Source organism: Opisthorchis viverrini, assembly GCF_000715545.1.
Source record: "Opisthorchis viverrini unplaced genomic scaffold opera_v5_28, whole genome shotgun sequence".
Classification (NCBI taxonomy): domain Eukaryota; kingdom Metazoa; phylum Platyhelminthes; class Trematoda; order Opisthorchiida; family Opisthorchiidae; genus Opisthorchis; species Opisthorchis viverrini.
In genome coordinates this window covers 1,638,962-1,666,806 of record NW_008751684.1, presented here as the reverse complement: position 1 = coordinate 1,666,806, position 27,845 = coordinate 1,638,962, and the positions used below count along the sequence as shown (strand labels likewise).

The 27,845-nt window shown below is 44.1% G+C and overlaps 1 protein-coding gene across 1 annotated transcript in view; it reads left to right on the top strand.

Annotated features, from left to right (window-relative positions):
- T265_12982 (hypothetical protein) overlaps positions 1-27,845 on the top strand; it is a gene marked incomplete at both ends in the record, with an annotated part of 54,882 nt that continues 27,037 nt past the window's right edge. The window contains 9 exons of the mRNA XM_009166596.1: positions 1-212; positions 7,521-7,661; positions 7,748-7,864; positions 12,100-12,144; positions 17,342-17,488; positions 18,566-18,632; positions 18,729-18,986; positions 23,515-23,673; positions 26,035-26,493. Coding sequence (XP_009164860.1) covers positions 1-212; positions 7,521-7,661; positions 7,748-7,864; positions 12,100-12,144; positions 17,342-17,488; positions 18,566-18,632; positions 18,729-18,986; positions 23,515-23,673; positions 26,035-26,493 — 1,605 coding nt within the window. The remainder of the gene's footprint in view (positions 213-7,520; positions 7,662-7,747; positions 7,865-12,099; positions 12,145-17,341; positions 17,489-18,565; positions 18,633-18,728; positions 18,987-23,514; positions 23,674-26,034; positions 26,494-27,845) is intronic.

The window sequence follows — 27,845 nt, the reverse complement described above, 5'->3', positions numbered from 1 at the left end:
GCCAACCTACACGCACTCCCGACTGGTGGAGTAAACTCGAAAGTGAAGAAACCTTTCACTCGATACTCCGATCGTCTTTTACCGATTCCTTCGGCGCAGCTAAATCAGTACCTTGATGCAGAATGGGGATTTCTGAAGGAGCGCTTGTGTCAGGTTCTCTCGAGTGGCGATGTAATATGTCAGCTACCTGTGATTCTAGACTCCATCCACCGGTAAGTTCTCGAGTTCTTGACTGCATTCAACATGTTGCCATGTGTTGTTTCACCAAAACAACAGTTCTTCAATATCTTTTTTGTGTTGCACCAGCGCATATGCTGGACGCTCGCGTTGATTAGTATTGTTCTTCTGGGCCGTCAGCACAGTCCCTTCTTTAGTGGCTGTGTAAGTCGTAAGCCTCGCACAGGTGAACCTTGTTCAGCACCTCTTACAGGCAGCAGTATTGCGGTACCACTCGTAACTCCAAACTCTGAATGGCGTATTCACTCGTTTACTCTGATTCTCAAGCAAGCAAGACCCTATCACGCCATAAGCAGGTTTTACTGTGGTACCGTACTACAGTAGCTGGTAACCTGATGTTACCAATAGCAACGGACTGTGTGACGGGTCAGCTACATGTGGGACCGCAGCCTTAGACCATTCGGCAACAGATGATTGTTCGGTATATTCGAAATAGATTATAGTCTTTCTCTACAGACTAGATGTGCTACTGACAATTGTGATAAGAACAAAACGGGGAAGGAGTGAGCCGTGAAATTTGGCCAGCTGGTTTGAATGCATTTAGGTAGAATGATGGTATATGACTTCGTTCCATATTTTGTGTATGACTGTAAACTAATGAACAAATTTCCGGCAAGAGTGCCGTTTACTCATGTTCTTCGTTGCATTTCATATGCCCGTCGCATAGATCGCCGTATTCACGCGTTTTTGAGATTTTTTCTGGATTCTTGCCTGCCGTGGCCGGTGAAACAAGTTAATTGATTACAAACGGTAAATTGTTAAGGGCCTCCGATGTTGGCCAAAATGTCAACAATGTCACACAAACAATGTGATGCCAGATCGAACTGGAACGACTGATATTCTGACGGACCACTATATCTATTCACGTCTGATTTGTAATAGTATTTATGTTATTTTGTCTCAATGAACCGGGCTTCTCAAGTAGGTAGTGTATTTAGGCATCCTGTAAACACCTTGCCCTTTTAAGGAAGCACTTTTTGGTGGGTTCCTCAATCATTTCATGACGAGAATCTGTTCATATAGTCCGGGAGACATTCGCCGGTACCAAGCTTTTGTTCTTGATCCACCGAAAACTTTTTCCGAACAGTACCATTCCGTGATCGACAAGTACGTAGCAGATGCTGGAAATCTCGCCCAGTCTTCAATAAATGTTCATGCTTGTTTTATGAGAATGCGTGCTTTTTTGACCTGGTTATATTCTGATTGTCTCCATTGGTTGTCCCTCATGTGTATGTGACTATGGTTGGGTGGTCTTCCCCCTTTAGTGATCATTCAAAGCAGTTTACAGGGCCTACTCCATTATTGTGATAGGACAGACTTGGGAGCTTTCTTTTTACCCTACTCAATGCACACAAGCGTTTAGGGATTCTACTGCAGCTCCTACTTTCCCGCTCACTATTGTAAATCTGTTCCGTTTGGCCTAAAATGATAATTTGCCGTTTTATAGGAAGTAACTCAGCGATTGCTGGCCAACATCAAGTTCAACGTCATTTTGCTGACACGTGAACCTCGTGGCATCACGAGCCAAGTGTTCGGAATTCAGTTGCATCAACACACACCCTCAACCTTTTTTCCGGTAACACGTTCTAGAGCCACACGTGAAATCACAATCACTGTAGAAGTGGTATAGTTTTTCGGTGGTATACGTAATACGGTACTTGTTGCGCACACTTCCAGTATATCATTTTAATATCACGCTCACCTCATGTTGCATTGTCATGTGGTCAATATTCCACACTGTGTGTGGTACAGCTGTCGTAATTCCTTTTTTAGAAACAAAAGATGCATGTGATCCTTCGGGGTGTTGCTTCATCCGGGTCTTTTCTCACACAACCTCAGACACTTAAAAATACGAAGAAACAAAGCGTTTTTCCAAAACGACTCCTAGCAGGGGCGTTCCTCTCATTGTTGATCGGTCGATCCAGTGTGGGGACGGAACAAAACCCAGTTGGAACGGGAACAGGTGCATTCCGAGCGAAATCCTATGTGTGAATTCGAACCGAAACAGTTCGGCTTTGCGAAGCCTCGTCACTTGCACTCTTCATGAAATCTCGGGAACATGGTTGTGCGTGCTCAGCTGTATGTTCATGCAGTACTCTCGCAGTATAATGAATAGGAAAAATATGGACAGTATCAGTCCTATAGAGACATGATCGCCTAATTCTGGGAATTGTCCGTTTGAACTTCGTACACCCCGTTCATAGCCATGCTTTCCTATTAGGGAGGAAGCCATAGTCGGATGATCGCTTGAGAGAAAGAAAAAGTATCCGAGACGGCTATGTACTTGGGATTATCTTAGGCTCAATCCGTGGTCAGCTTTAAACTCCATTCTGCTTGGATTCGTAACGGGCCAACACTCACAAAAACCTAAGGCTCCTAATGTGACCAAAAACTGGCAATCAATGGGTATGATATCCACGCATTGCATTCTACTTAATATATGTGCCGCGGATAAGCTTCGTGTCTGTGTCAATACCAACTTGAAGAGTCTCCCACTGAGGTTCCTTTAATGGAAGATACTGCTTTTGGACTCGTTTGTGAAGTTGTCCACTGTGTATTGTGTATCATCCTAGATGATTGATTCTAATCCGGCATCAGTGTACTGCCAAATTTACGCTAGTTGCGGTTTGTTAAATAGTCTGAGTTCCTGAAATCTTTTGCTTCATGTACATGAAGTGATGTTAGGTCTATTTCAGTCTGTTGACGATGGTACGTCCGTCTCAGTTGCCTCAACCCCAGGCTTCCTGCAGAAAACTGAGGTAGATGGAAGCAAATGTGATTGAAGTAGTGAATAGGGTAGTTACACTGAGATCACTGATCTCCAACCACGTGTTCCGTGGATTTTTGGTATTCCACTCTGGTCGGCAAAATACGAGAACTTGGCTGATAGCTTCCGTTAGGTGTTCGGTACTTCATTACCCAGTCACAGCCTGTCCAATCTATAAATTAGATCTTCTAGCATACCAGCTTCATCTTTTGAGTAACGGTACCGCAGTGCACCTAGACACCATTGTACAAATATCGGGTGTCTGAGACGTTCGATCATCTGCTGTCAACATCGTCATCTGCCTTCCACATGGATACTACACCACCGATGGGACTGCACTGTTTTGTACCATGTTCGTGCTGCCGGTTGGTAGATCAAGATCCCCGGATTTGCCTGCTGTATTTCACTATCATTACCACCATCATCAGACACACCAACATCAGTGATGGTTCACTGCCGTACAACCATAAATTTTGTCTGATTATGTTCACAGCCTTAAAAAACGTTCAGCTGTAGCACCCTTTCGGTACCTAAATGCCATCTCACTCGAAGGAAGCACGAGGGTTGGGATATTGCCAAGTTATTCAAGCCTAGACAGGGGTTCAAAGCCTTAGAACTAAGGGCAAAGAGTGCGTGAGGGGTGGAGACCTAGTGCTGGCCTATCACTGGCTTTCTGAGGTGCTTACACCTCCAGACGATCAATCAGACAATCTGGAAAGGAACTGACAGCACGAACGCCACTGACATCGGTCAGCCACAAGGTCTCCAAACAAACGCGTGAGGGGTCACGGGGACCCATCCTAGAAAGCGCAACGTACCGACAAAACGCAAACTCTTTGTAATTTCGTTTCACTCCCCTTTGCCAAGTCATACGTTGTTCACCACGAGGATCGCGCCATTCTGAAGGAGGCATGGAGAACAACACTCGTCTAGGCAGACGAAGTTTCTGCATGCGTAGCACATCGCCGAGCCACTGTACTTGATGGTAGTGGATGTTTTCCGCGACTGAACTACCCGCTTCACATCCTCGTTACAAATTCGTCGACACCATCCTACACTAGCAACGTTTCTGATGCATATTGGTCAAAAACCTGAAGACGCTTCACATCATCTTTCCGCACAGACCATGTTTCGCAACCATACAACAAAGCCCTTACACGATACACGCGACCCGGTGATGTACCGTTTTACGCCGCATTTGATGCAAGTTAGCAAACTTCATTCGGGTATTTGAGATTCTTGTTTTGACCTCATCAGACACTTCTCTCAAAGCTGATACAACTGCAGAGGTTTGCGAAGTTCTCCATAACCTTCAGTCCCTCCACTCGAATTATAAGGTGCATGTTTATAGACCGCAAAATCAGTGTTGACACAGGGACTGCAAGTTCTGAAACATGACTTTGCACTTTGAACGTATAAGATGCATACCAAAAGATGGTATTATGGTGGCCAGTGTATTCAACAGAGCTTCTGATTCGTCTTCAAAGATGAAAGTGTCGTTTGGACACACCAGATTAACAAGATCCTGTGTTTCCTCAGGTTTGTAGTTTCTGTTTCATTGAAATTTGAATAGAACTATAACAAGAACTTGTGGTTTGTTTCAGGGCAAACTGAACATGATATTATTAACGAAACAGGTATTGTGATCTCTTTAACATCTCAATGTCCCTTACAGTGGCATTGTGCCATAGGTATTTGTCACCAGTAGCGACATCAAACACGCTTTCCGAGGGGGATTGATACCTATCAACACCCTCACCCGAGCCTGCACTTTTCCGCTTATCCAAGGGACGTTTTTTCCCTTCACTCAACCTGCGAAATTCGTACAAAGACAAACATAATCACCAACCATCTCTCTTACAAAACATCACCCAATGATTTATCAAAGTGGATTCAGTGTCACTTAGTTTTCCACGTCGTCCTCACTTGATGCCGTCGAGTTGTCCACAGTGCTCCTCTCTCAGGTTTTTGTTTCACACAATTTTCTACACCAAACACCGATTGTAATGTGTCCACAGCTTCGTACTGGTAAGATCGATTCACCTAACCCCGCTTAGCCCAGTGCAATTCTCGAATGCACTCACTGGATGTGTTCTCATTTTTGTTCTATTTTTTTTCCTATACCACTATTATTTTCACTTATTTAATCACTGTGCTGCTTCGTCCTCTACGGTGTCTGAATTTTTTAACGCTTTTGTTCGTCCCCGTGCTGGTTGTTTTGCTCAACTCTATGCCTTTGTATTAGCATTGGATAGGTTCATCAACCTATATAGCATGTGTCTCGGCTCTGATCTGCTACGTATGTGGAAATCCGTATAAGTGTACTGCTACCGTATATCGGACCCTAGATTGGATTCCATCATCAAGTCAGGCCAAAAACAATTGCTTCGCTCAGAGCTTTTGTCTTCACTTGAACCGTTGATTCAAGTTCTCATCTACTTCATTCACGAAGGTTTGTTAAATCATCTAGTCCGAAAGGGACCTATACCTTTACTGGTGTGCGTTTTGATTTAATACACCTGCGCGGTGTTTTAGTTCCCTCACGCACCATCGAACCAGTTTTTCATGATAGAGCCCATCATCTATTTTTTTAAGGATGAGACTATCAACTAGTTTCTGGAGGAATTGGAATGACAATTGCTCAATACGTAGCTCGTATATACTCGAGGGAAACTTCACCTTACTGATCTTCACCAGATATAAACCAGCGCCACTACAGTTGGGCTCATAGTTCTGTAATAATTAAGGCTTTTTCGGGCTGACTGAAGGTGTTTCTGGGATCTATGGAATTTACATTCCCATTCCTCTACCTGGAACATACTGCCCTACAACAAGGCTTGGGAGCTGTGGATTCAAGTTGCTCTCAGTAGAGCTGATCAGTAATAGTGGACTTTTCCTCTCTGTTTGACGTTTCAAATGTTATGAATCTGACACCCATTTCTACATGCTTGAGAGTTCTTAAGAAAGATTCATCTTCCCAGGGTTTACATCAGTCCAGAACAACCATGGGCCTATCATTTGCAGATAAAGTCCTTGTTCGGAGGGCCATATTAAAGTTTTGATTTATTGTGACGACCGAATTGCTTTCAAGCCGCATATTTGTTTTTATGGTAAATCTGTTGTTTGTTTTGTTCCATATCATTCTGCATTTGATCCTGTTTGAAAATAACACTAACAATTAGCAGCAGACCTAGGATACCTCTGGGGATATCAATGTCCGTGAAATACCATTGAAGCAGATGGCGTGAGAATTTTCCGAGATTTTAAAGTCAGTCTTCTACTACCTGTAATCCACTGTCTCGTCTTCCCTTGGACCGTTCAATTGGTCATCTTCAGATATCTCCACGTAAAAATAAAATAGGAAGCCTAAATTCGATGGCAAACCAATGTCGGCAAACCGGTCAGCTGTCACACTCCGCGTAGTTGAAGATAACCCAACAGTTGAATTGGATTAACTTGACATAACCTGACATGATCGCCTCCTGGTCATGTACGTCGAGATTCCAAAGTGGATTAAACAAGACTGGGTTATCAGCATTTTTGTACTCACATTTGAATTGACAATTGGATTGGGACAAATCCGCTCACTGACTGATCTGTAATTGGAGCTATTTTCCGCCTAATCCGATATGGTGAGACTCAAAGGGGGCTTCGGGTATGGAATAATCCACTACAGGTTTGCCATTTGCGGTCCAAAGTTGCGCGAGCTGTGACTGACCAACGATACTGTGGTCCTTGCATTTAAAATCGTTTTCGGCTAAACAGTCACTCCTCTTAACTTGATCATCTAGGAATCTGGGGGTCATTCAGCTGGTTTACCAGTCACACAACTGGGCTCTTATCAAGTGATCAAGCTTACAAGAATTTGAAGAGCTCCCAATGTTGGCTGGGCACGCTGTACCAATCATCATTGAGCCCACGCATTATGGTATATTTTCAATCAAGGTTCAAGATCATTGGGTAGTATGCAACGCTTGTGCCGGTGGTAGGGCTAAACTTGGCCTTTGAACATCCCGACTCACCGTAGCTAAAAAAATACATCAGATGTGGCCCCGTTTCTTTATTTCCGACAAGAAGCAGTCATTATTGGAGAGTAACAGAGAGAAAATTTTCAAAACTCCCTGTCCGTTCTATTGACTCGATACTCAATCGTAGGTTCGGGACAAAGCGGGATGGGTCCTAGTTGGAAGGAGTACCACTTGTCGATGTTTATTAATGTTTTTACACCGGGGGAGGGAAAGCAGGTCGCTTCACTTTGTTTGTCTTTACCATAAACCTGTCAGGAGTTTTATCCCTTCAAATTTTATTATACTCTCAAACGGGGCTAAACACAGTTCAATCAAGTAGATTTCACGCGTTTCAAACTCTGTCGGGCTATCTGAGTGAAACTTTATTACCACTGACCTTTAAGATTTCTTAGTCGCGCCACTGACAGCAACAGATCCCTTTTTGTTCTGAAAATGCGTCTATCTTGGCCACTCATAACTTTTAACGTTTCTCATTTGTTTTCCTCCAGATATATTATAATCAACGGTCTACGCTTCCCGAAACCTGAACAGGTCGCTCTGCTTCGATTCAGTTTGAGCTTGGTTTGCTGTCCCAGTCTTGATTTTGTGGTTTCCATGGCTGGCTTGGGTCTTGCAAGCGCCATACTAAAGTAAGCTGGGTTCCCCACGGCCCTTGGTAACCATCAATTTGGCTGATCGTCTCGCCTAATCAATCATAATTTCTCATGCACTGAAGGTATTTTTGGTCACTTCCAATCAAGTCTGTGGAGCTCAACTGGAGGCACTTTCACGAGCTGATCGATTGGCTGTCGATTTCACCGGAAGCTCGAGCGAATCTACTTCCATGGGGCCAGTAAGTTGTTCTTCTGTTTTAGGTTGCTGATCGGTACTTATCCGACGCTTTTTTTCATTGTTTCACTACTTTATTTCCATTTCTGTATGGTTTTTGTCCAGCCGGTTTTCCTCTTCCTCTCAAAATTTTGTAATTCTACTTCATTTCGGTCTTATCGCCAATGTCGATAGAAATAATTTTCACGGGATTTAACGAATCCCACTCATTCTTTCTATCTCCGATCAGCTCACTTTTATGATCCAGCGATCATTCATATTTCGATATCCATAGATACTTAGGGCCTATGGTTCTTCCAAGAGGCTCTTTACTAAAGTCTTTTGTTTAAAATTTAGGCCGTCGGACGGACACAAAATGTTACATCCCTGTTTTTGCCGCGGATTTTTCAAGCTACCAGCTCCATCTTGGTTTTTATGCCTATTTCCGGAAGTAACTACCACGGCGAACGATTAGGTTGCAGGGTGCCTAACGTCTACAGGCCCGTTGGCGCGATCCTGTTTATCAAGTCCAAAATGGCACCCAGGGTTGATGAAGGTGATGACAGTGAGCTTGTACAGAGCTTCTACGGATGTCCACCATTCCTTTCGTAAAAGACCTTAAGTTTGGTCGCACGTGAATTTACGGCGGTACTTCCTCGGAATGGTTGAATTGAAGAAATTCTTTGAGATCGTTTGATTGCTCCGCGTCAGTGCACAGTGGGATACAGATGCGTGCATGGGTTTTCCAAATCCCAAAGCTTCAGACATTTGGTTATCTTTTTCTCCCCTTTTTGATGCTCTCCAAGCATTTCTTTTTTAGGGAGGAACCCTTTTTGGTTCCTTTAGGGACTGTTGATTACTGAATCGGAGTCGATTGTGAGAAGCGTTGCCTGAATCATCGAGTAGTTTGGTTAACATTCTCAACTCATCTTAATGTGTACAGAAATGAGCTACCATCGTCCTCACCAATTCGTTAGCATTGATCAACATTATTTTTATAAGCTAATCCACCTTGGAAGGATACATAAACCTGATTGGCGCTGCTCAGCTTCATGTAGTGGGAATCTCCCACAACAAGTCTGAACTACTGTACTACACAGATTCAGTGGTGATCACGTGCCGGTTGTCTGACATCACTGAACAATCTAAACCATATTTTTGTTTGAAGTTAACACATCTTTGCTGCAAATACATTTCCATCAGGGTTAGCTGGCCACACTTCTCTGGAACTCTACCCATGTAGGGCATTCTATTTCTCGTGATGCGAATAGCTTTGTGATCGCTGCCATCGAAGCATCCGCTCTAGACAGGCACATTCGTGTGCAGCAGCCCAATACTGTGGCACATTTGAAGCCCCTAAAGCCGTTTGATTGAAACAACAAAGCACATGCACTGTGGTACATTAACAGCTCATCATCATCTTCAGAGACAGCAGCATCAGTGGGCAGCCTCAGCATCTGCTGTCAACGCTCTCTGTGTTGTCTGTCGGTCTCGTGTTTAATTCAAGATGACCACTTGACTCAGTCTCGGCAGCGTCAAACCCACCGACCTGCGCAATCATGTTATCAGCCACCGTAACCATGTCACAATTTCTATTTCATTGTAAAAGAACACCTGGAGCATCACAGAAACTGTCGTCGGGGAGATTCAGAGCTACAGTCCATTGGGGCATAATCGGACATAATAAATACTGAGCTATGGGCTTCTCTTTCTCGAGATTCGCACGGACGTTACCAAACACCTAGAGGCGACTATCAACGGGTATCCGTAGTACAGACGCCTCCACTTGATGATTCAATGCAATACCCCCCTAACTTGTCCGGCTACAGCAGCCTCCACGTCACCAGAGTTGCGCAGCCGGAACCCAGAACAATGATACGAGGTAGTTCAATCACAGTGCCTGACGCACCAGTAGACTGTTCGGCATTGACTACTCTGTCATGAGAAAGTCTGTGTTTTAAGGTGACCCCTCCCCAGTCTTGCTCACTGGGTTAAAATGCTACACAGACCGCCACTTTACTGTAAAGTCCAGTCTCTTTGAGGCGTTTCAGGAGTTGCGGATACATATGATCCATTAAATACGTGCGCGCAGGAGCAGTAACTAACGGCCTGAAAAACAGAATCTCGGATAAAAGTGGTCAGCCTGCCATTTCCGTGGCAGGTGTATCTGTGTCATTCTACAATATCTGCGCCTTATTCAGTATGAATTAGATCAAATGGATGGTACGTTGTGTGGGTCACTTGTTTGGGTTGATTACTGGTCGAAAAATACTTTCAAGAGCATAATTTTTATACCAGCGTTTCAAACACCGTGGGTGGCCTTTCTTAGGAGCCAGTTCAAAAATTTATTCCGATTACTTTTTGCTCCTGTCAAAGGGTACCGGCAGTTTTCACAACGCAGCTGAGTAGCCTTGGGATATGAGGAAAATTCATCCACAAAACGGCTGAAAAATCCCATGGTTTTTGTCACTCCCATTTTTGACCAGGTGGACTGAGCGCTGTCGTTTCACGAGAAACCCGTCTAGGAAGCGTTTTGAAGTTAACTGTTTTTGCTAGCACCCCTCCCCCCGTACTTTATCAGCCAGAAACCAAACAGCGGTATTCTGAGTTGAGTTTGCTTTGCTTGTAAGGTAAAACGAAGTGGACTGAGTTCTTATTTCCAAAACAAACCAATTCAGTCATCTGTTACACTTGTGTTGTGAGAATGATGCAGTTTTCAGATGATCATTCCGCGGAGCCGTTTATCCATTGTCTACAACATTCTGATCCTGCATCTTGTCAGAGCAAGGTAGAACGGTCGAATGATCACTTATGTGTGCTCTGTATGCCTCGGTTGGGTGCGATACCCTGTACAAAACAGAAGTCATACACAAACGGTGGGATAAAGACTCGATTCATAAGCAATGGCTGGTTCACGTAAGGGAGTTCCTTGTTCCATATTCACAAGACATGCATCGTTGATCTCGCATAACTCAGTGTATTCCGCGATCTGTTGGTAAACCGTTCATCTAGTGTCTGCGATGGTCAAATCGGTGTGTATGTTCTAGCTGGAGGGGGAAATTTTCATGGCTTTGTTTTGTCAGGAGTTCCTCCCATACCCAATTTCCAACTAGTAATATCACCACTCATCATTGATGTTTTCTATAAAGGGAGAGTACTGTGTGAACTAAGACACTCACACAGCTTCCGCCTCCTACATCGAGAGTATCCTTCGGAGCCTATTTGGATAGGTTTTTTAAAGTGTGAGTCGGTGTTTTGCGGAGTTCGGCCCCTTCCAGATCCATCCAGTTGCACATCATTTGAAACATTTCCTTTAATGACCCATTTGGAATAATCCACTGAGGTTGTAAGCAAGGATATCTCATATTTCGCACAGGCGGTTCAGTTGATTACAGATTCTTTCGGTTTTATATCCCAGGAATGCCTATAGACTGACAAACTGTCTCCGTCTCTCTAATATTCGTTCATATTGTTGCAACAATGAAAACGTCGACTATACCCTTGCCTTTCTATCAATCCAAAGCGTAAGAACTTCTTGAAATATTCCTACGAGCTGTACGAAGCTCGCTTGTCGAATGATTGAGTTCGGGGGGACTTCAATAAGGTCGCCCCTAAAAGACACTTTTGGATAAAAGGTCATTCTCATCCGTAAAAGTGTTTCTAATCACCCTAGATCAGCTGGAAAGGATGTCCTAAAACGAAGTCGCATTATTCTTTTCCTCGTAATTAAGGTTGAAAGTGAATGCATTGTTGAGAGATCGGTTGTGCTAAACCGTCGAAGAACGTTGAACTTCGTACGGTGTTATTGATAAGAAAACATCACACCAGATAATCCTCTCCCCATTGATCACCAATCGCAAACTGTTCTAATTTCGAACTGGTAGACGACGAAGAAGTTGGCCTAACAGTGAGTGTTCAATTTGTTAGCGTCTTTGAATGAGCAGACCTATTCTCTACACTGTTGTGTGAACCGAATGTAACCCAGTTGCCACTCGATTCGGGTTCTTCTTTCGTATAGGCTTAATCCAGTTGCAAGCCTCTCATCCTACATCAACCTTGATTTAAAGAGCATGTTTTCTATTGGAGCGACCTTAGTTCGGAGGGACCAATAGACCATGCCTCATTCGTGGTTTCCCCATCCGCACCGCTCTATCGAATAGAAGAGGGTTGTTATACGGAGGCTGTTTGGATGAAGTGGTACTTTTCAATGTATACTGATGTTGATCCTACTAAAATGCTCTTTCATTTTTCTTCCTCCAGGCGGAATGTTGGCAGCCTCGTGGATTTGATTCGTGTTGTCAAAACGTGGGTTGCTTTCAGTTGTTACACTTGTCTTCTACGTGCTTATAGTCCTTTTGAGATATTCAATATGGGTTTACTATGTGAACTTTAACTATTAGTTGCCGGTTTATATACCTTTTTCGGAGTGACGAGAAGCATTTGTGAAGAACTTCATGAGTTATCCCACTTATAGAAAATTTCCATTCGAAAAGGATCAGTATAATGAAGAAATCATTTGCACAGAAAAAGCACTTAATACCTTAAGCTGGAAATTGAACTGTGAAGCACAAACGGAATAACATCTTTCTAAAACGAGATCTTTCTTACTTTACACCTCAGTTGAGATCCTTACCCTGGCATCAAACATCTGACGTAAGACGAATCTACATCTTCATAGAAAACGTGCTCAGTATATATAGTAGTCTGTAGTAGTTGATTGAGCTGACTGTCATACGGAAATGATGTGACCGGCGTGAGTTGACGCGTGACGTCAACTGATGTCCTAAACCGTTGTGGAAACGTTCACTGCCGAAATAAGGCGTTACTCCCCGGTAGGTATTTCAAACTTACTTTATTAGATAAAGCTGAAATTTATTGCGTGAGTCTTCTCACTTATTGATTAAAAGGAAGCGGTACCATGTTATAAGTGAACTTCAAGCTTCCACATTGCAAACGTGGAAGTGACGAGTAAGAGTTGAGACCTTTGCGGTAAATTTTATAACCCCGGAGGCACAAAGGCGATTCATCGAAAATACGTTTTTGTAGTGCCTCAGTCATATTCGCACCGTCATCCTCATCGGGGATAACTAATGCTTAACTCTTACACACTAGAACATTATCAATAAGGGCAGATGCGTCAGCAATCGAAGATTTTCCGTCATTCGTCGTGTCGTAAACATCAAGTGAGATGCTTAGGCTGATGTCATCACACCGTACCCCCCGGTAGTGCGTGATCACTTTTACTAGGATAACTCACGCTTGTCTGACCCGTAGGACACTATCAGGATGCTCAAGACTTAATCAAAGAGTACAGAAACAGTAGTAATCAGCATGGTATTACTAAAGAAAGTCCAACTTTCATGAGACACGCAGCCTGCCCCTGACCTGACAGACCAATAGAATTTATCCAATCCAATGGTTCTTAGCCTAGTTATTGACCACCAGGCGGCTCTTAGTAAAAAACAGTAAGCCTTGAACCATTCAACTGGTCCTTATATGTGTGATCTGTATGATTGGCATTGATCATCTCAGTTCTGCTGTCCTACCAAATTCACAAAGTGAATCTACATATTTGTTTGAGACAGGACTTTCAACGTCAGTAAGTAGCAGTACTAGAAAACAATGCAATCAGTTTAGCTCTACGCAGAGTTTGTAGTAGTGAAATTCAGGTGCTAATTTCAAAGCCTATAGCCCGGGTATGAGTTCCGTTTCGGTCATCAATGCTTATTTGAAATCCGTGTCAGCCAAGCACTAGTCCACAGAAAAAAGGCAGAATACAGAATCATCTATTGTCATGTGCACAATGTAAGGAAAATGGCAGCTGTGAATTGTCTGAAGCGTGGTACCTTGTCCATCTTTACGAACGTAGTATTAGTTTCGAATGTAGTGTTACAGATGAGGTCAATGCACGAATCTGCAAGGCCCCCATTGCGTCAAAGTCGTATATCCCTGAATCCCCAGGGACGTGTCCATCAGGCTACAGCATGTGCTGATTTGTTGTATGACCGTGAGGTGTGCCCTATGCAGGCAACGGAACTGAGGCGTCTTCAGGTGTTCGACAATAGCCGTCTCAGAACCTTAGAAAGTGTAGGTTGGTGTAGTAAAATCCTTAACGAGGCAAGTAGAAAGCGGGTTTTCGGTTGTGCAATGGGGACTTCCTCAGAGAATATATCCAGCACCAGAATATGCGTTGGTCAGGCTATGTGCTGCGCATGCCAAACCATCGTTCGCCCAAGCGTGCGTTGTTTTCCGTGCGTGGCAGAATCAGAGGGTCGGCCAACCTTTGACCTGGCAGAGGGGTTTGAAAGAGATTGGGAAGAGCCTGGGCGCTGTCGGTGCGACCCCTTTCAGGATTGGAATCGCTTGATTCACACTGTGCCTTGTTGGAGACGCTCATCATCATCATCATCATCGACAGCATGACATCGGTGTTTAACACCGATGCTTCACTGCCGTTGGAGACGCTACAAGACATGGGATGCCAATCGATGTTAATGGCGTTCTTGTTCTTAGTTTCCTTCGAGATTGTTTGGCGATGTAGGCACCAAGTCCCTTTGCCGTCCACTCTTATTCTATTCTTCACAATTAGGCTTTCAAATAAATCATGGTCTTAAAGCAGCGGCGCATCAGTGTATGAGTACTGATGTTATACCGTGATGACGATGACGGGTACGAGAACTGATTTCGTTCTGCGTTTCACCAAAACCTACCACAAAATACTAGTCCACCTTTTTGTTCTGTTATGAACGTTGTAGTTGATATATTTGGCAGCCAAACACCAACGTTTACTGCCGCTGTATTGTTCCGCCTGCTGTTAGTGAGAATGACGGTAATGATGATGATTTCAGTTATACACCACACAGGGTTACTGAAAACTGACAGTTCACGACCCGTTTCGCACTTGTGGTTCATCAGCCGGACGAAGTCCCCGAGTTTCCGCCAACTTTATGTTCTACTTGAACCCGAATTGCACGAAATACGACCAATACAGTCATCTACATACCAATTCAGTATTGCGATATCTCGAATGCCGTACCAGCTGTAACGCCATAAGCCCTCAGCTGTAGCACCCTTTCGGTGCCTAACTGCCATGGTACCAGAAGGAAGCACGAGGGCTACGATACTGTTAGGTTGCCAAAACCTAGCAGGGCAAGTCGAGAGGCAGAGGTCTTGTTCGAACCACGGACCTTCCGGTCAGTAAATTCGCGCTCTTACCACTGAGCTATCTTGCCCCAAAAACGCCATAAACAAGAAGCAGGGTTTTAGGTGAGCCTCCCGGAAAATCCAATTGGAATGCAGATGAGTGTCTCGGTACAACTGAAGTTATTCGCAAAGCATTAAAACCAGGACGCATGTGCTTCTTCTGACCAACAGTTTCGGGTTCCTTGAACGCTGCCATCTTTAGCAGAACGAGATTTTCAATGAAAAATCACACGAGAAGCTTGAAAAGAGGTAATTGAGGGGCCAGTGAATGTTGTCAGGTTTGTTCGTGTCCTGCGAGTTTAAACCAAATGAGGTTAACGCGAAACATTGTGGAAAATGTCACAGATTGGATACAGCGTGGGTGATGCGGTCATATAGTTGTGCAACTGTGCTCAGCCGGCGGAAGTCATTATTATGACGTAGCCACCAAACTACTGTCCATAGTAAGCAATGGAAAGCTATGCTAAATACGAAGCCGTACCATGCGAGACAACGCTAGCCCGGTCAACCTAGGTGACGGATCAACTTACCTAAACAATCGTACAAAGGTGAGCAAGAGGTACTGATAATGCAGTGCAACAGGACATCAGTGGAAATCACCTTACGGCGCTAGCCAGGTCAACCTAGGTGACGGATCAACCTACCCAAACAATCGTATAAGGGCGAGCAACACGTACTGATAATGCAGGACAACAGGACATCAGTGGAAATCACCGTACGTTCGTCATCAACTTGATCAAAGCCTGAAACAACGGCAAATTTCCACAACCGACGTGTGATGAATTATCAAGACAGGCGAAAACGTGTTGGGTTGCTAGCTACTAAGCGATCGCAAACGGGAGTCGTGACACGAATAAGCTAGAGAGCCACTTACTTAAATCATAGTTGTTGCTGTGAGTGTTAGTGTTTCAGTTTTGCCTTCTCGTGACTGACATTCACTGGGGCTATTGACTCCCTGTTCTGCTGATGTTCTGCGACTTGCTGAGCTACGGCGTACGGCACATTGGTTGGTATAGACCCAAAGGCCAACTAACGTGGCTGAACTACCCTATATTAACTGGTGATGTGGAGCGGTTTCGTGCACTCTATTGGTTCATCCTACTACCATGAACTTTTCTACCTTTTTCGGGTGGAATGATGAGTGTTTGGCATTGTAAGCCTTTGCACGTCATCCAGGGGTTAGTCTGTTCTCTAAGAAAAGTATTTTCGGATTTACTGCGGCCTACACATTTGCTGCAAACAGATATTGGTTAAAAAAACAATATTTGCACCTGAGTAGTCCCGTTTAATTGCGATTTTTTACAAGGTTGGATGGCCATGCGAGTTAGGAGTCACGTTCCAGCCAATTTCTAGTGCACTAGCACTTAGCGCATTTCACCTTTCTGGCTCGGAGCTTTCTGCTCTGAAACCGACGGAAATCTAATTGGACCATATCCACCCACTCTGTTCTTTTCGATATTCCAGCCTCCCATTTTATAACAATACTAGTATTTTTCTGATGTTCTATCAAGGTCCGTTTAATTGCGATTTTTTACAAGGTTGGATGGCCATGCGAGTTAGGAGTCACGTTCCAGCCAATTTCTAGTGCACTAGCACTTAGCGCATTTCACCTTTCTGGCTCGGAGCTTTCTGCTCTGAAACCGACGGAAATCTAATTGGACCATATCCACCCACTCTGTTCTTTTCGATATTCCAGCCTCCCATTTTATAACAATACTAGTATTTTTCTGATGTTCTATCAAGGTTCCAGGAAAGTGTCCGCCAATAACCAACATCCTGAAGCAGCTTAAATACACGTATCGTAAACTATCGCTTTCTCAGTAATTTAGTGCTCGAGATAGTCTGTTTTTACCTATAGATAGCTGTAGTTCTTCACATGATCCTTCTGTTGGCTTCATCCGCTTAGTTTATCCAAACTAATAAAGTGTTGAACAGCTGTCTATCTCTGGAACGATCATATGAAGGATTCCATCAAAAGTGGTTCGTCTTAATTCGGTGACTGTAGTCGCACTAGTCTTGCTTCATGATGGTGTCCTGAATGGGGGGACTTCGCACAGCCCCCATACCGCGATCTGCCATACTATCATTGCCCTCTTCGTTCGGTTACCTCAGCTACTCTGATGGGGCTTGCATCCAAGTCACTCGAAAACCTGTTCTTGCACTGTTTTATTTGTTCGTGTTACTACTCCATGTGGGGTACCCAATATGGAGCGGTCCTCGGGACCAACATCCACGTATTCCCCCATTCTGTTCATACATAGGACGGCTGTTAAACAATCCACCTGCTTCATTTATTCAGATTTTTCCCAGTCTCTTCGATCGAGGAAATATGGATGAAGTACCGGCACGAGATAACGAGTCGTATGCTCGAGTCATTCGACCGACCTGCTTCAAACAAATTCTACATGTTCACTCCTTTCCATCCGAATTCCTTCGATACAATCAAGTGAGTCGGAAGTTTGATCACGCACACCTGGCACACTTACGGATCCGCAGACATTCTTCCTCGCGTGTTGCCACGTTCTCTTTCACTGTGTTGCCGTTTGTGAGAAAATTATTGTACGCACTTTTCCAAAAATGCGTACCTGGATTCTCACGTTCATTTGATCGATTGAGTGTAGGCAAAATTCTCAACCAGCTGTTATTCCTTTAGCTTTTAGTGGTCTTTTTATAGGTAGCTGGATGTCAATATTGCAACCATGGCAACAATAGCCCCATGTGCCGCTATGTTTGTTGGTCAGATCAGAAAATGTGAGCCCCACTTGGCACTCCAATGCTTTTCCGTTTTCACCCCGTTCTGTTTGTTAGAATGGGCTTTGTTCATTTGGGTAATTATATATTACTTTGTTCGTTTTTGAGTGGCCCGAATGCACATCATGTCGAATCGAAGTTGTGGAATCTTTTTTACCCTAAAATTTGTACTGACTTCTCCTGCAATGTGATAGAGGAGGTTGATGCAAGGATATCTAAGGCTTACGTTATGTGTTATTGTCTGTACCCCAAGTGGCGGTTCACTTTGGCTGCGATAAATTCCGTTTTGTTATGTGGTTGTCAGATGTGGCGTCGACGAGCAACGGACACATCCAAGTCTTTGGTAGCTGTTGGTGTTCATAACAAAAACTTGCATAGGCTGAATTCGCAACAGAAGAATTATGAAACAGGTGCTCAGATGTACATAAGACACTCCAGTTTAAGAATCCGTCCGGTGCCGATAGCCGCGGCGACTTGGTCATATGCTACGCATGCCGATTCTTCAGCTGCCGAAAGAGTTCTGCTTAATTCAGAGTTGCATAAGTGTATCAGTTTTTACTTATTCTTACTGAGGTATGGTATTCAGGGCACAATCGGATCATAGATCCGTGAACTAAACCGTATCCTCGGTAGAGCTCGGAATTCCTCGAAAATACAAAATTCTCACACAGACTTTTGACTCTCCTCTTTTGGATCTTGGACCATTTATAACCAAAAAGTTTCTTTTCATTCCTTTGCTTCCACTATGATCCATTTTCTGACTTATTTTTAGTCGAACTTGGTTGCCAAGTGTCTTCGACTTCTGGTACCTCATACCAGATTTTGGTCCGCGGTTTCAAGTGAGTTTGACTTTTGGATTTGAGTTATGACACTTTATGCCTCTATTATCCGTGTCAGCTTTCCCCATTGTGACCCTGATTTTCCATTTCCCCAAGGACGTGATTCGGTTGTTCGCTCTTTTGGCACGCAATTGTCGTGGTTGTGTTGACTGGGAGCCTCATCTGGAACGCGTGTTCTGCGGTCTGCTACGATCCATGACACTCCCAAACGGTCCATCATCTTTTGCCGATGAACACGCAGCGACGAAACCGCTAGTATTTCATCATTATGCCACACTGCTGATCAATGCTATCGGTCCGGATCGTCCCGATTGTCCGTCCACTGTGATTCCTCGGTTGGAGAAATTCTACAAGGTTCGTACTCGTCTTACCTCTTTCCTATGGAGATGCAGTGCTGAGTTTGCTGATAATGGTGACTAGCCCTACATGGTTTGGGCGCTGGTTTTCCACTAACTTTGTTATCTTAGAGCTTCTGTGAGTTTCCGGAAGTCTTCCTGTCAAACCCTCGAACCACTTTTATTCTAAGGATGAGACAAGAAACAAGCACTGTGGTCCTCGAGCAATCTTCAACACAATATGCATTACGCATTAAGCTGAGTAATGTTCACTACGCTGAAGTGTCAGGATTCACCTGTTCTGATCGACACTTGAACTTCGCTGTCCGAACGAATTGTTTTCTGCACAAAGGTTAACTGAGCACCGTCGGATAGATACGGCCTCTACAACAGTCTAGTTCATGTAAACTTTGTGACTTGGTGCACTCCTTGAAAGGCTCCTATGTGAACGGTGTTGTTCGAATCGATTAAGTGTTTGGCATTTGAACTGAAATTCAAATTCATTTCAACAGGTTGACCTTTCTGGACAATGTCCACGGATTCTTTCAAACAGTTGCCTCAGTGTACTAACTACCCCGCGAAGTTGTCTTCAGTGATTCCAAAGTAAATGCTGACGTCCATGTAGGAAAATCAGCCTTAGATGGGCGTCACTATCTTGACGGCACAAACAACTATAAATCAAGTATGTGCCCCTTACCAGACTGAGATTGTGATTTCAGATTAACAGAGGTAACCTGGCAAAAAGGAGAAAACCACCTATTCTCTACCTACCGGGCGCGTAGTATAGCGACTGAGCTTCCGTGTACGCTTACCCTCTGGTACACTCAAGCAGTTGAACTTCGAAGCCTATTCACAATATCGCTGTCTGATATATGAATAAGTGATTCCAATCAGCATCATTGCTACACTCTCTCCTCTTATGTGATCTGCGCAATAATCGGAGCGTTGATACCAACATTATCATCCATGTTTTTCATATTAAATCATCCATAGAGTCACGATATAAAATTCATAGTTATCGCCCATATTTTACACTGCATAGCGATTTCGTACATTGGAATTTTTGGCCTAACAAATCGATGGCCATATCACGATAAACAGCCGGTTGAAAATTAACTTGTTGTTGACGAGTTTCCCGGAACAAAGTCTATCCGATAAGCCTTAAGAAGGGCCATATTAGTAGTAATGAGTTTAAAGACCAATGTGTGAGACTAATCAGCGTAGTGCTTACGACAAGGAAAACTTACATAACAAATGATCAGCGAGTAGCAACCACAGAAATTGATTTATGACAGTTCTGTACTTTGTGCCATTCCTCTAGGGCCAACAAATCCTAGTAAATAATTAAACCATCAACTATCTTCGTCGTAGGTTAGTGTGAGATCTGAATGAATATTACTAGGACGTGGCTAGCGCCTTATCGCCGGAAACCAGCACTGTCATCATCATCGTCATCATCATTGACAGCAACATTATTTACTAACACCGTTGCTTCGTTGCCGTACAACCATGTCAGTAGGTTGGTGCTGTGGGGAGATTTGGGAATTTCGGTGGAGACTTCGTCCTACAAGTGAAGCTAATCTATGCTTCAGTGCTTCTCAGCTTTTCAGCATAGATTGGCTCCACTTGCAGGAAGTAACCTCGATGTCACCTTTTTTAACAAAGCCTTATAGTGGAAAAAGCATGAAAATGGAGCTGGTGGTGGCCTACGGCTAGTGCACTACAAACGTCCAAAGCTGTTATGCGTCCAGCACTCAGTCAGACAATCTGGGTAGTAACCGACTGCATGAATGTCAATGATATCAGTTAGCCGCCATCTCTGTCACCGTCTCTAGCCAAGCACAGTTATGGTCCTGTGGATTCCATTCTGGAAGGTGAACAGGTGTCGTAACATCCTTTATTTCCTTTTGACATGCCAAATACATTCTCACGCATCCACAAAAAGCACATTATGTTCGCGAGTTCCTTGTACATGCGCTATTGTGCAAGCGTGTTGAAAAGAGCTAACGGGCCAGCGGAATCGAACGCACTGTTAAAGTAAAGGGCCTTGCGAGACTATAGGGCGCCCTACGCATACCGTTGCTCCAACACTTGATGGATGTGGTCCACACAACCATTTTCCGGCCGGAATCCTGCTTACTGTCCTTGGATTCCGTCTTCACGAGGTGACGGAGAATGAGCGACGCAAAGAGCCTGGTTACAACGGGACCAAGCTCTACGATTAACCTGCTTACTGCAACCATCCTTTTTGAAAATGGGCATCAATGCTGACTCCTTCCAGGTAGTTGAGATGGTCTCTTTCTCCCTGATAGAAGCTGAGGGTTTCACCTCCATCCTTGGACAGAGCAGCTGGAAGATCTTCTGGACCAGCAGCTCGGTGGCTCTTGAGCCAAAAAGGATTCTCTTATTTTCGATGTTACTATATTCTAGATCAGGAGAAACACGTGTCCGAGTGTCGAGTAGTTTTAGGGTGTTGCTGGCGATACAGTACTTTGTTCTAGTTAATTAAGTCATTACATAAGCGGAACGCTCATGTTGTGAGGATGCTGACCACCACTCTGTACTGTCGCTTATAAGAAAAAAATCGTTCAACTGTAACACTTTCGGTGCCTAGCTGCCGTGCCACCCGTGGGAAGCACGAGGACTGTAATACCGTCAGGCTGCCCAAGTCTAGACAGGGGAAGTCGAGAGGCAGAGGTCGGGTTCGAACCATGAACCTTCCGGTCAATAAATTCGCGCTCTAACCACTTGAGCCATCTCGCCCTCTGTCGCTTTGGACTGTGCGTGGCCACCTCACCAATTTGTTTTCGACTCGAATTTCGGAAACTCAAGCTAAGTTTATCGGGTCACAGCAGAAGCAGGCCCTTGGGAACCTGCACTAGGATGAGGAGTTGAGCACTCTCGGGGATAATTGCTTCACACAGAAAGTCGGCAGTTTCATGCAGTCACTGTACATCTGCTGAACGCATGTATCTGTGTTTTATATTTATCGTTCCCAAATGTTCAGCCAAGTTTAACAAGTCTTCGATGTGTCTAGATACTAGCCAATCACCGGGCTAATTTATATTGCAGTGACTGGGACTGAAATTGGTAGAAGAGATACCTCAGATTTGTATTTTGTCGAAAGTTGATAAAGCTCCAATATTGAGCGACCAGTTAGCTTATTATCTCTCTACATCTCGTCGGTCCACTCGTGTTAAAGATTCAGTTCAAGATAGGACACTCGTTCTTCTGCATCGATAATAGGATTCTTCCTTTTTCAAAGGCTGAAACTTTTGATTGTCATTTATAGTTGAATTCACTTTATCGATGTAAATCTTTCGATCCGCAGCCACAGAACCCGAGGCTTTGCGGGCTCAGAATGAAGACGTCCTTGGATTTCATCTCTCGTACTGCACTACCATGTTACTTGGTTAGTCCCACATTTACACGCAAACGGAATAGCATCCAACATTCGACTGTTCTTAGCCAGATGAAACCATAGGCTGTTGATTTATGTGCATGAAACATTCTGACTCTCAGTCATAATTTACGAATCGAACGTCCCTTTGAAAGCAAGTTTTGCGAATAGATGGAATTGGCCAGCTGAGCAAGCTGGTCGGCAAACCCTGGATCCTGAAGCAATCAAAGGGTCACGTGTTCCACCCTTCTCTGCTCACTCTTATGGGTCGCAATGGGAACTTATATGCTCGTATGAGTGAGCGTGAAAAGTGTGGTTGCACGGTTCGTAAACTGGGTTGGACTTATTATTATTCAGAATCGCAACTAACAAATTCGAGTAAACCGTTTATCGTGGGGTGCATTAGTCCGAAATGGCGGTAATCGACGCCAATCTGCTAGGCACTAGGTCACTTAGTGCACTTTATCCTGTAGCACAATCTTTCACGTTTCAAGCGACCTTCCATAACCAGTATTGTTCACTACGCGTGAAGTATATGACCGCTTCACTCCAACTCACACCAAAATTTGAAGGTTATCGTTCAGCCATGGCACCCATTCTTTTCGAAGCTGTTGTGTTATCCGTCCGAAGTGAAGTGTCGAGAACTGAGACACCGTCAGGTTGTCCAAGGTTGGACTTTGCAATCGAAAATCACTGCCAGATACAACGTTTGATGATTCAGTCATTGGCAGTTTTGTTTCGCCAATCTCGGACTGTCTGGTCCTCATTTTCTATCCCAGGCTTTTCGCTGCTCGTTTCTCAGCTTTCTTGTGTTGTTACTTTGCTGCAACTGAATTCCCATGCTTCTCCCATCATCTCAATTTCCGGAAAATCAAGTTACCAAAATTGTTAGTAACTTTTCTTTACCTGTGCGTTATGATCACTTCTTTCTCTCAAATTACTTTTCCATTAATGGGAGCATGCATTTCACGGGTACCTTCCTTCGTGAAGTTAAGTAGTGTCTTCACTTCATTTCTTTCGGCACTGTTATCTTACTTACACCTCTAGTTTGTTTGTTTTGCATCGGTACAAGCTTGGATACATTAGAATATTCTATTCTGTGCATTTTCCTCATTACTTGTTTTATTTTGTGTGTCGCTCCCCACAGGCCGTTACTCACTTCTGTCATCCGTCAAACACCAGCAAATCCGCCGCCTTTCTGATCCTGTTCACGCGCCGACTGGTCATGGCTCTCTACCAGCGACTGCGGAGTGAACTTTTCCCTCACCCAAAACAGGTGGCACATTTCGGTTCCCCACCTGCTGAAGTATGTCATTGCCATAGTAACTGTTCTGAGTGTTTTTTTGGCGGTAGTGCGGGCCATCAGATTCAATTGGCGCTTTTCTCTTATCTAAATATTCGAATGGTCAGGCATACTCAGGAATCGCTGTGTGATTGTATGGTTTGAGCTCAAGTAGTGAGGAGATGCAGCGTTCGTTGGAACGCAAAACTAGTTGAACGGAATCAACACCTATGTGCCAATTGACCAAATTTAGATTCTAGCCTCATCGAAAGCTTGCGGTTTGACCCAGGAACTTTCGCTTACACAGCCAGCATAGCTTCATTTTTACGCAGTAGGATCTTTTACAGTCAGATCGTTGACCCATAGTCTGGATTCACTGAGCGCTCAACGGAGAGCACGGGGAGTCATTCTGTCGGGTTGGCCTTGATCCCGTTTCTGACAAGCACTTTTGTAATGCAGATCTAACATCAATGCTGTTCAGCCGGTCGTGGCCGAACGTTTAAGTCGGAAGGTTGCGGGCTGGAAACTCACTGAGTACAGCCTGTGCGTTTCAGCATAAATTGGTTTCATTTAAGGGAAATTATTTCAGTAAATGTCCAGAGCTTGCCTTACCCGTACCCCTGTTATCGAAACAATTGACGCAAACTGGGTTGGACTAACCCAGATTCATGTTCGCATCTCCTCTTCATTGATCCCATAGGGAATTCAGTCTCCTTGTCATTGGTTTGGTTAGCAAATGCTGCTCGATAATTTTCTGCGTTCCGGCAACCAGCATTCAGCGGAGAGATGCTGTTGATGAAACAAACGCTGAGCATGTTCCTTGACTTACGTTTGAGTTTGACTACCGTGTTTGTATTGATTCACTTAGATTATTTGCATGTTTCCATGTAAAGTGGTTGTCTTCAGTGTTTCGGAATGCTAATGTATGTCCTCGATCCGGTACTCCAGTGAGTCGAATGCTCCTGTGGTGATTTGGGGACCTATCTGGTCTCATTAGAACTGACAAAAGACCTGTACTCTCTTCACTGGCGGACGTATTGCATACTAGTTTTATAAATAAAGAGTTGAATAAAACAATGAGACAATATTTCAAAACTGGCCAATCGACTACCTCACTGAACGCCTGAAATATTGTCACACCAGATAGCCTATCATTTTGGACTACAGACCTTAAAACATACCACAGTTGCTTCGTCATAAACTTCGACCGATCGTTTCAATCCGGGTCACTGCATTCTCCCTCTGCGCAGCTGCTTCAGACCATACCGCGGTCAGGCGCCGAACAGGTACAGTTTAAAGCAATGTGCGAATAGTTAGGATGTCAAGCGTGACAGTGGTATCACTCCATTCCATATGCTACTGCGCTATACGCTTATCTTGGTGACATAAGATCTTGAAAAGACAAAGTCCAACTTGAAAGATGTATGGTTAATGCTTATTCAATTCAGCAGCGGAGCTAATCAGAGTATCTGGATATCACGGCTCAGCTCATATTATTGTGCGGCGCATCAGTGAATGGGCTTTTTGCTTTACACTGCGTCCATATGGTCTCAAAGGAAGCGAAACAGTCTTGGTTTTTGGATGGCCCGTGTGATATAATTTCTACGCCTCAAGAACCTTAATTTAAAACTACGAGCCGCCTGTCGCAAAAGGCCCTCGGTTATGTAAATTAACTAAATAACCATGTCATGCCATAGTCCTCGTGGAAAATTGCATCCCACGCACACGTATATGCTTTTGGCAAACAGTCTGTTAGGGAACGGTTTATCTATTTTTTCATGTCAAGTTCGAGTTTTGCTCTGTTTAACCAAACACATCTTTGAACATGCTAAGTGAAAGTGATTTAGGTGCTTTAGAAAGTCGCTAAGTTTTTATCCAGCATTCCCCATTCGATACTTCGATACTTCGTCATCATCAGGTCCGATTCTATCTTAACTTTTCACCAGTTTTTACACGCACCCTAGTTTATGTGGCTGTTATAGTGAGTTGGGTTCAAGTAGAACATAAAGTTGACGGAAACTCAGGGACTGCGCCTATCTGATGAGCCCCAAGAAGGGCGAAACTGGTCGTGGGCTGTCGAAGAGTTTTCAGCAACCTTGTGAGTAGTTTCCTTTAAGTTAGGTTCTCTCAGATAGTGACCACTTGGAGGTAACGATCAAATGCGAGCTGTTTTTGGTACACCGTATTCCTAGTTGCTTGTGGAGTGATGCTCGTCATCTAGTGAGTCCGTACGGCCTTGTCATTCCTTTGAGAGTGACTGTCGTCTCTCCTCCTCTCTCAGAGGGGTTGGTGTGTTCTAGGGCTCCTTTCACTGAATGTTTGTATTCGCAAATTAAACAAAAGATAGTTCCTGAGTCTATCCTTATTGCTTTACCTATTCTCCAGTACAATCTTTCCGTGTCCCAAGTGGATCAACTGGTTGGCCTGTTGGTCCCTATAACCGTGGATTACATGCTGTTCAGCAACCTGGATTGTCACTTGTTGACTATCCTGCATTCTATTGATTTCTTGGCCCGCATGCGTCCTCGAGCTGTGATGCCAAAGCTTCTAGCTTGTTTGGAGGATGGATTGTCGAGACCGGAAGCGCCGTTGCGTTACTCCCGACCGTTGTCTGCTCTGATTCTCAGTGTGGCCAGCTTTTCACACGTCCGCTTTCCAGTCTTTCAGCATGGCTCAATGGGGAATACAGACGTCGAATCTCGGGAAGCGCACCAGGATGCATTCGCTGAACAACCAGAAGAACATGAGGAAGATGAACTCCAGGTTGGGGACAGTGAGGAATCCATCGAACCGGATACTAACTCCTCTGATGAAATGATCCGTGAGCCGGATTCAGGCGAAATGGTGAGTTCTTTCAACGGCTTCTTCCCCAACCTAATAAGGGTTAACCTTAGTTAATCAGATTAATACTTTGGAACTAACCTGCACATCTCCGTGCTCGCGACGATCCTTGGGGATTATGATAGACTGCCAAACGAGGCAAAAATGGATGAATAAAGTTGGGTCTCTATCTAAGTTTTACTTATCAGCTTAGTGCAGGATCATTCTGGACATTAGAAACTTCGATGACAATGGGTTCCACTTTTTAAAGTTTCTTTAACAAATTACGACGCTATAGGAAGAGACCTACTATCGTTTTGGGAACGGATTGAGTTCACGCATCGACTTGTAAGTATACTGTATTTTAATGGCAGACCACTTACTTTAGCGACGTTATCTGTTTCATGTATACTGATAAAATAGCATTAGCACAACAGATAGAAGATGGTTACATGTTCTTTAAATGAAACGGAGAAACCGTTGTATTCGGACAGACTGGGATCCCTCTACTAGGTAGTACCGAAGCTCAGTTTTGACCTTATCACAATTGAATATAAGAGTTTCCGAAACTCACTACCTTCTTGCTTGGTCTTTGGGGAAAATGGCAATATTTAATTGCGGGAATTGAAAAATCATCTAAAGCGTGGTCTGTCGCTGGAGCGACCGGAAACTCCGAAGAGGGACGATAGACCTGTGTCTAGAAGCTGGTATACCAGTTTTAATTCTCATGTAAGACACCATCCACATACACACATACGATGGATGTTGGGTGGTTCCTGAATGTTTATGAGCAACCCGACAGTTACTTGACCGGTACGCTCATTTGCATACCAATTTGGTTTTCACGAGAGACTCACCTTGCTGAATCTCCCGTTTATTATATTAGTTGCCTACGCTTTGTCCCCGCTTCCTTACTCGAGTGAACTTTCTCCCGAACACCCTAAGCAGATCATCAGCCAACCAAGGCATTTTTGTTTGGAACGACTGCAACGTCTATTCAGACGACTCTACTCACCAGTTGGCTCTATTTCACCTATCGTTTGGCTATAGTAAACCACTTCAGGATGTCATTGAATGCCGATCAACGGCAGTAGTCTCCTTTAGAGGCAACCCTCCAGTGTTCGCTGCCATCACCAACCTCAGCAAACCTGGGACAGGAAGGATCCTCAAAAGTGCCCGAATGAAGACCAATTACCTAAAACTTTGTAAAATCGAGCTGATGGGAAAATCGTCTTCATGTAGGTTTGTTCTCTGCGGAGATGCAGACTGTAGTTCGAAATGATCATTCGCCCAACTTCCCGATACTTGTCTATAGTGTTTCATCCTCTCCGAAGCATTGATAGCAAAAGTAGCCTTGGAACACCGGTGCTTCAACA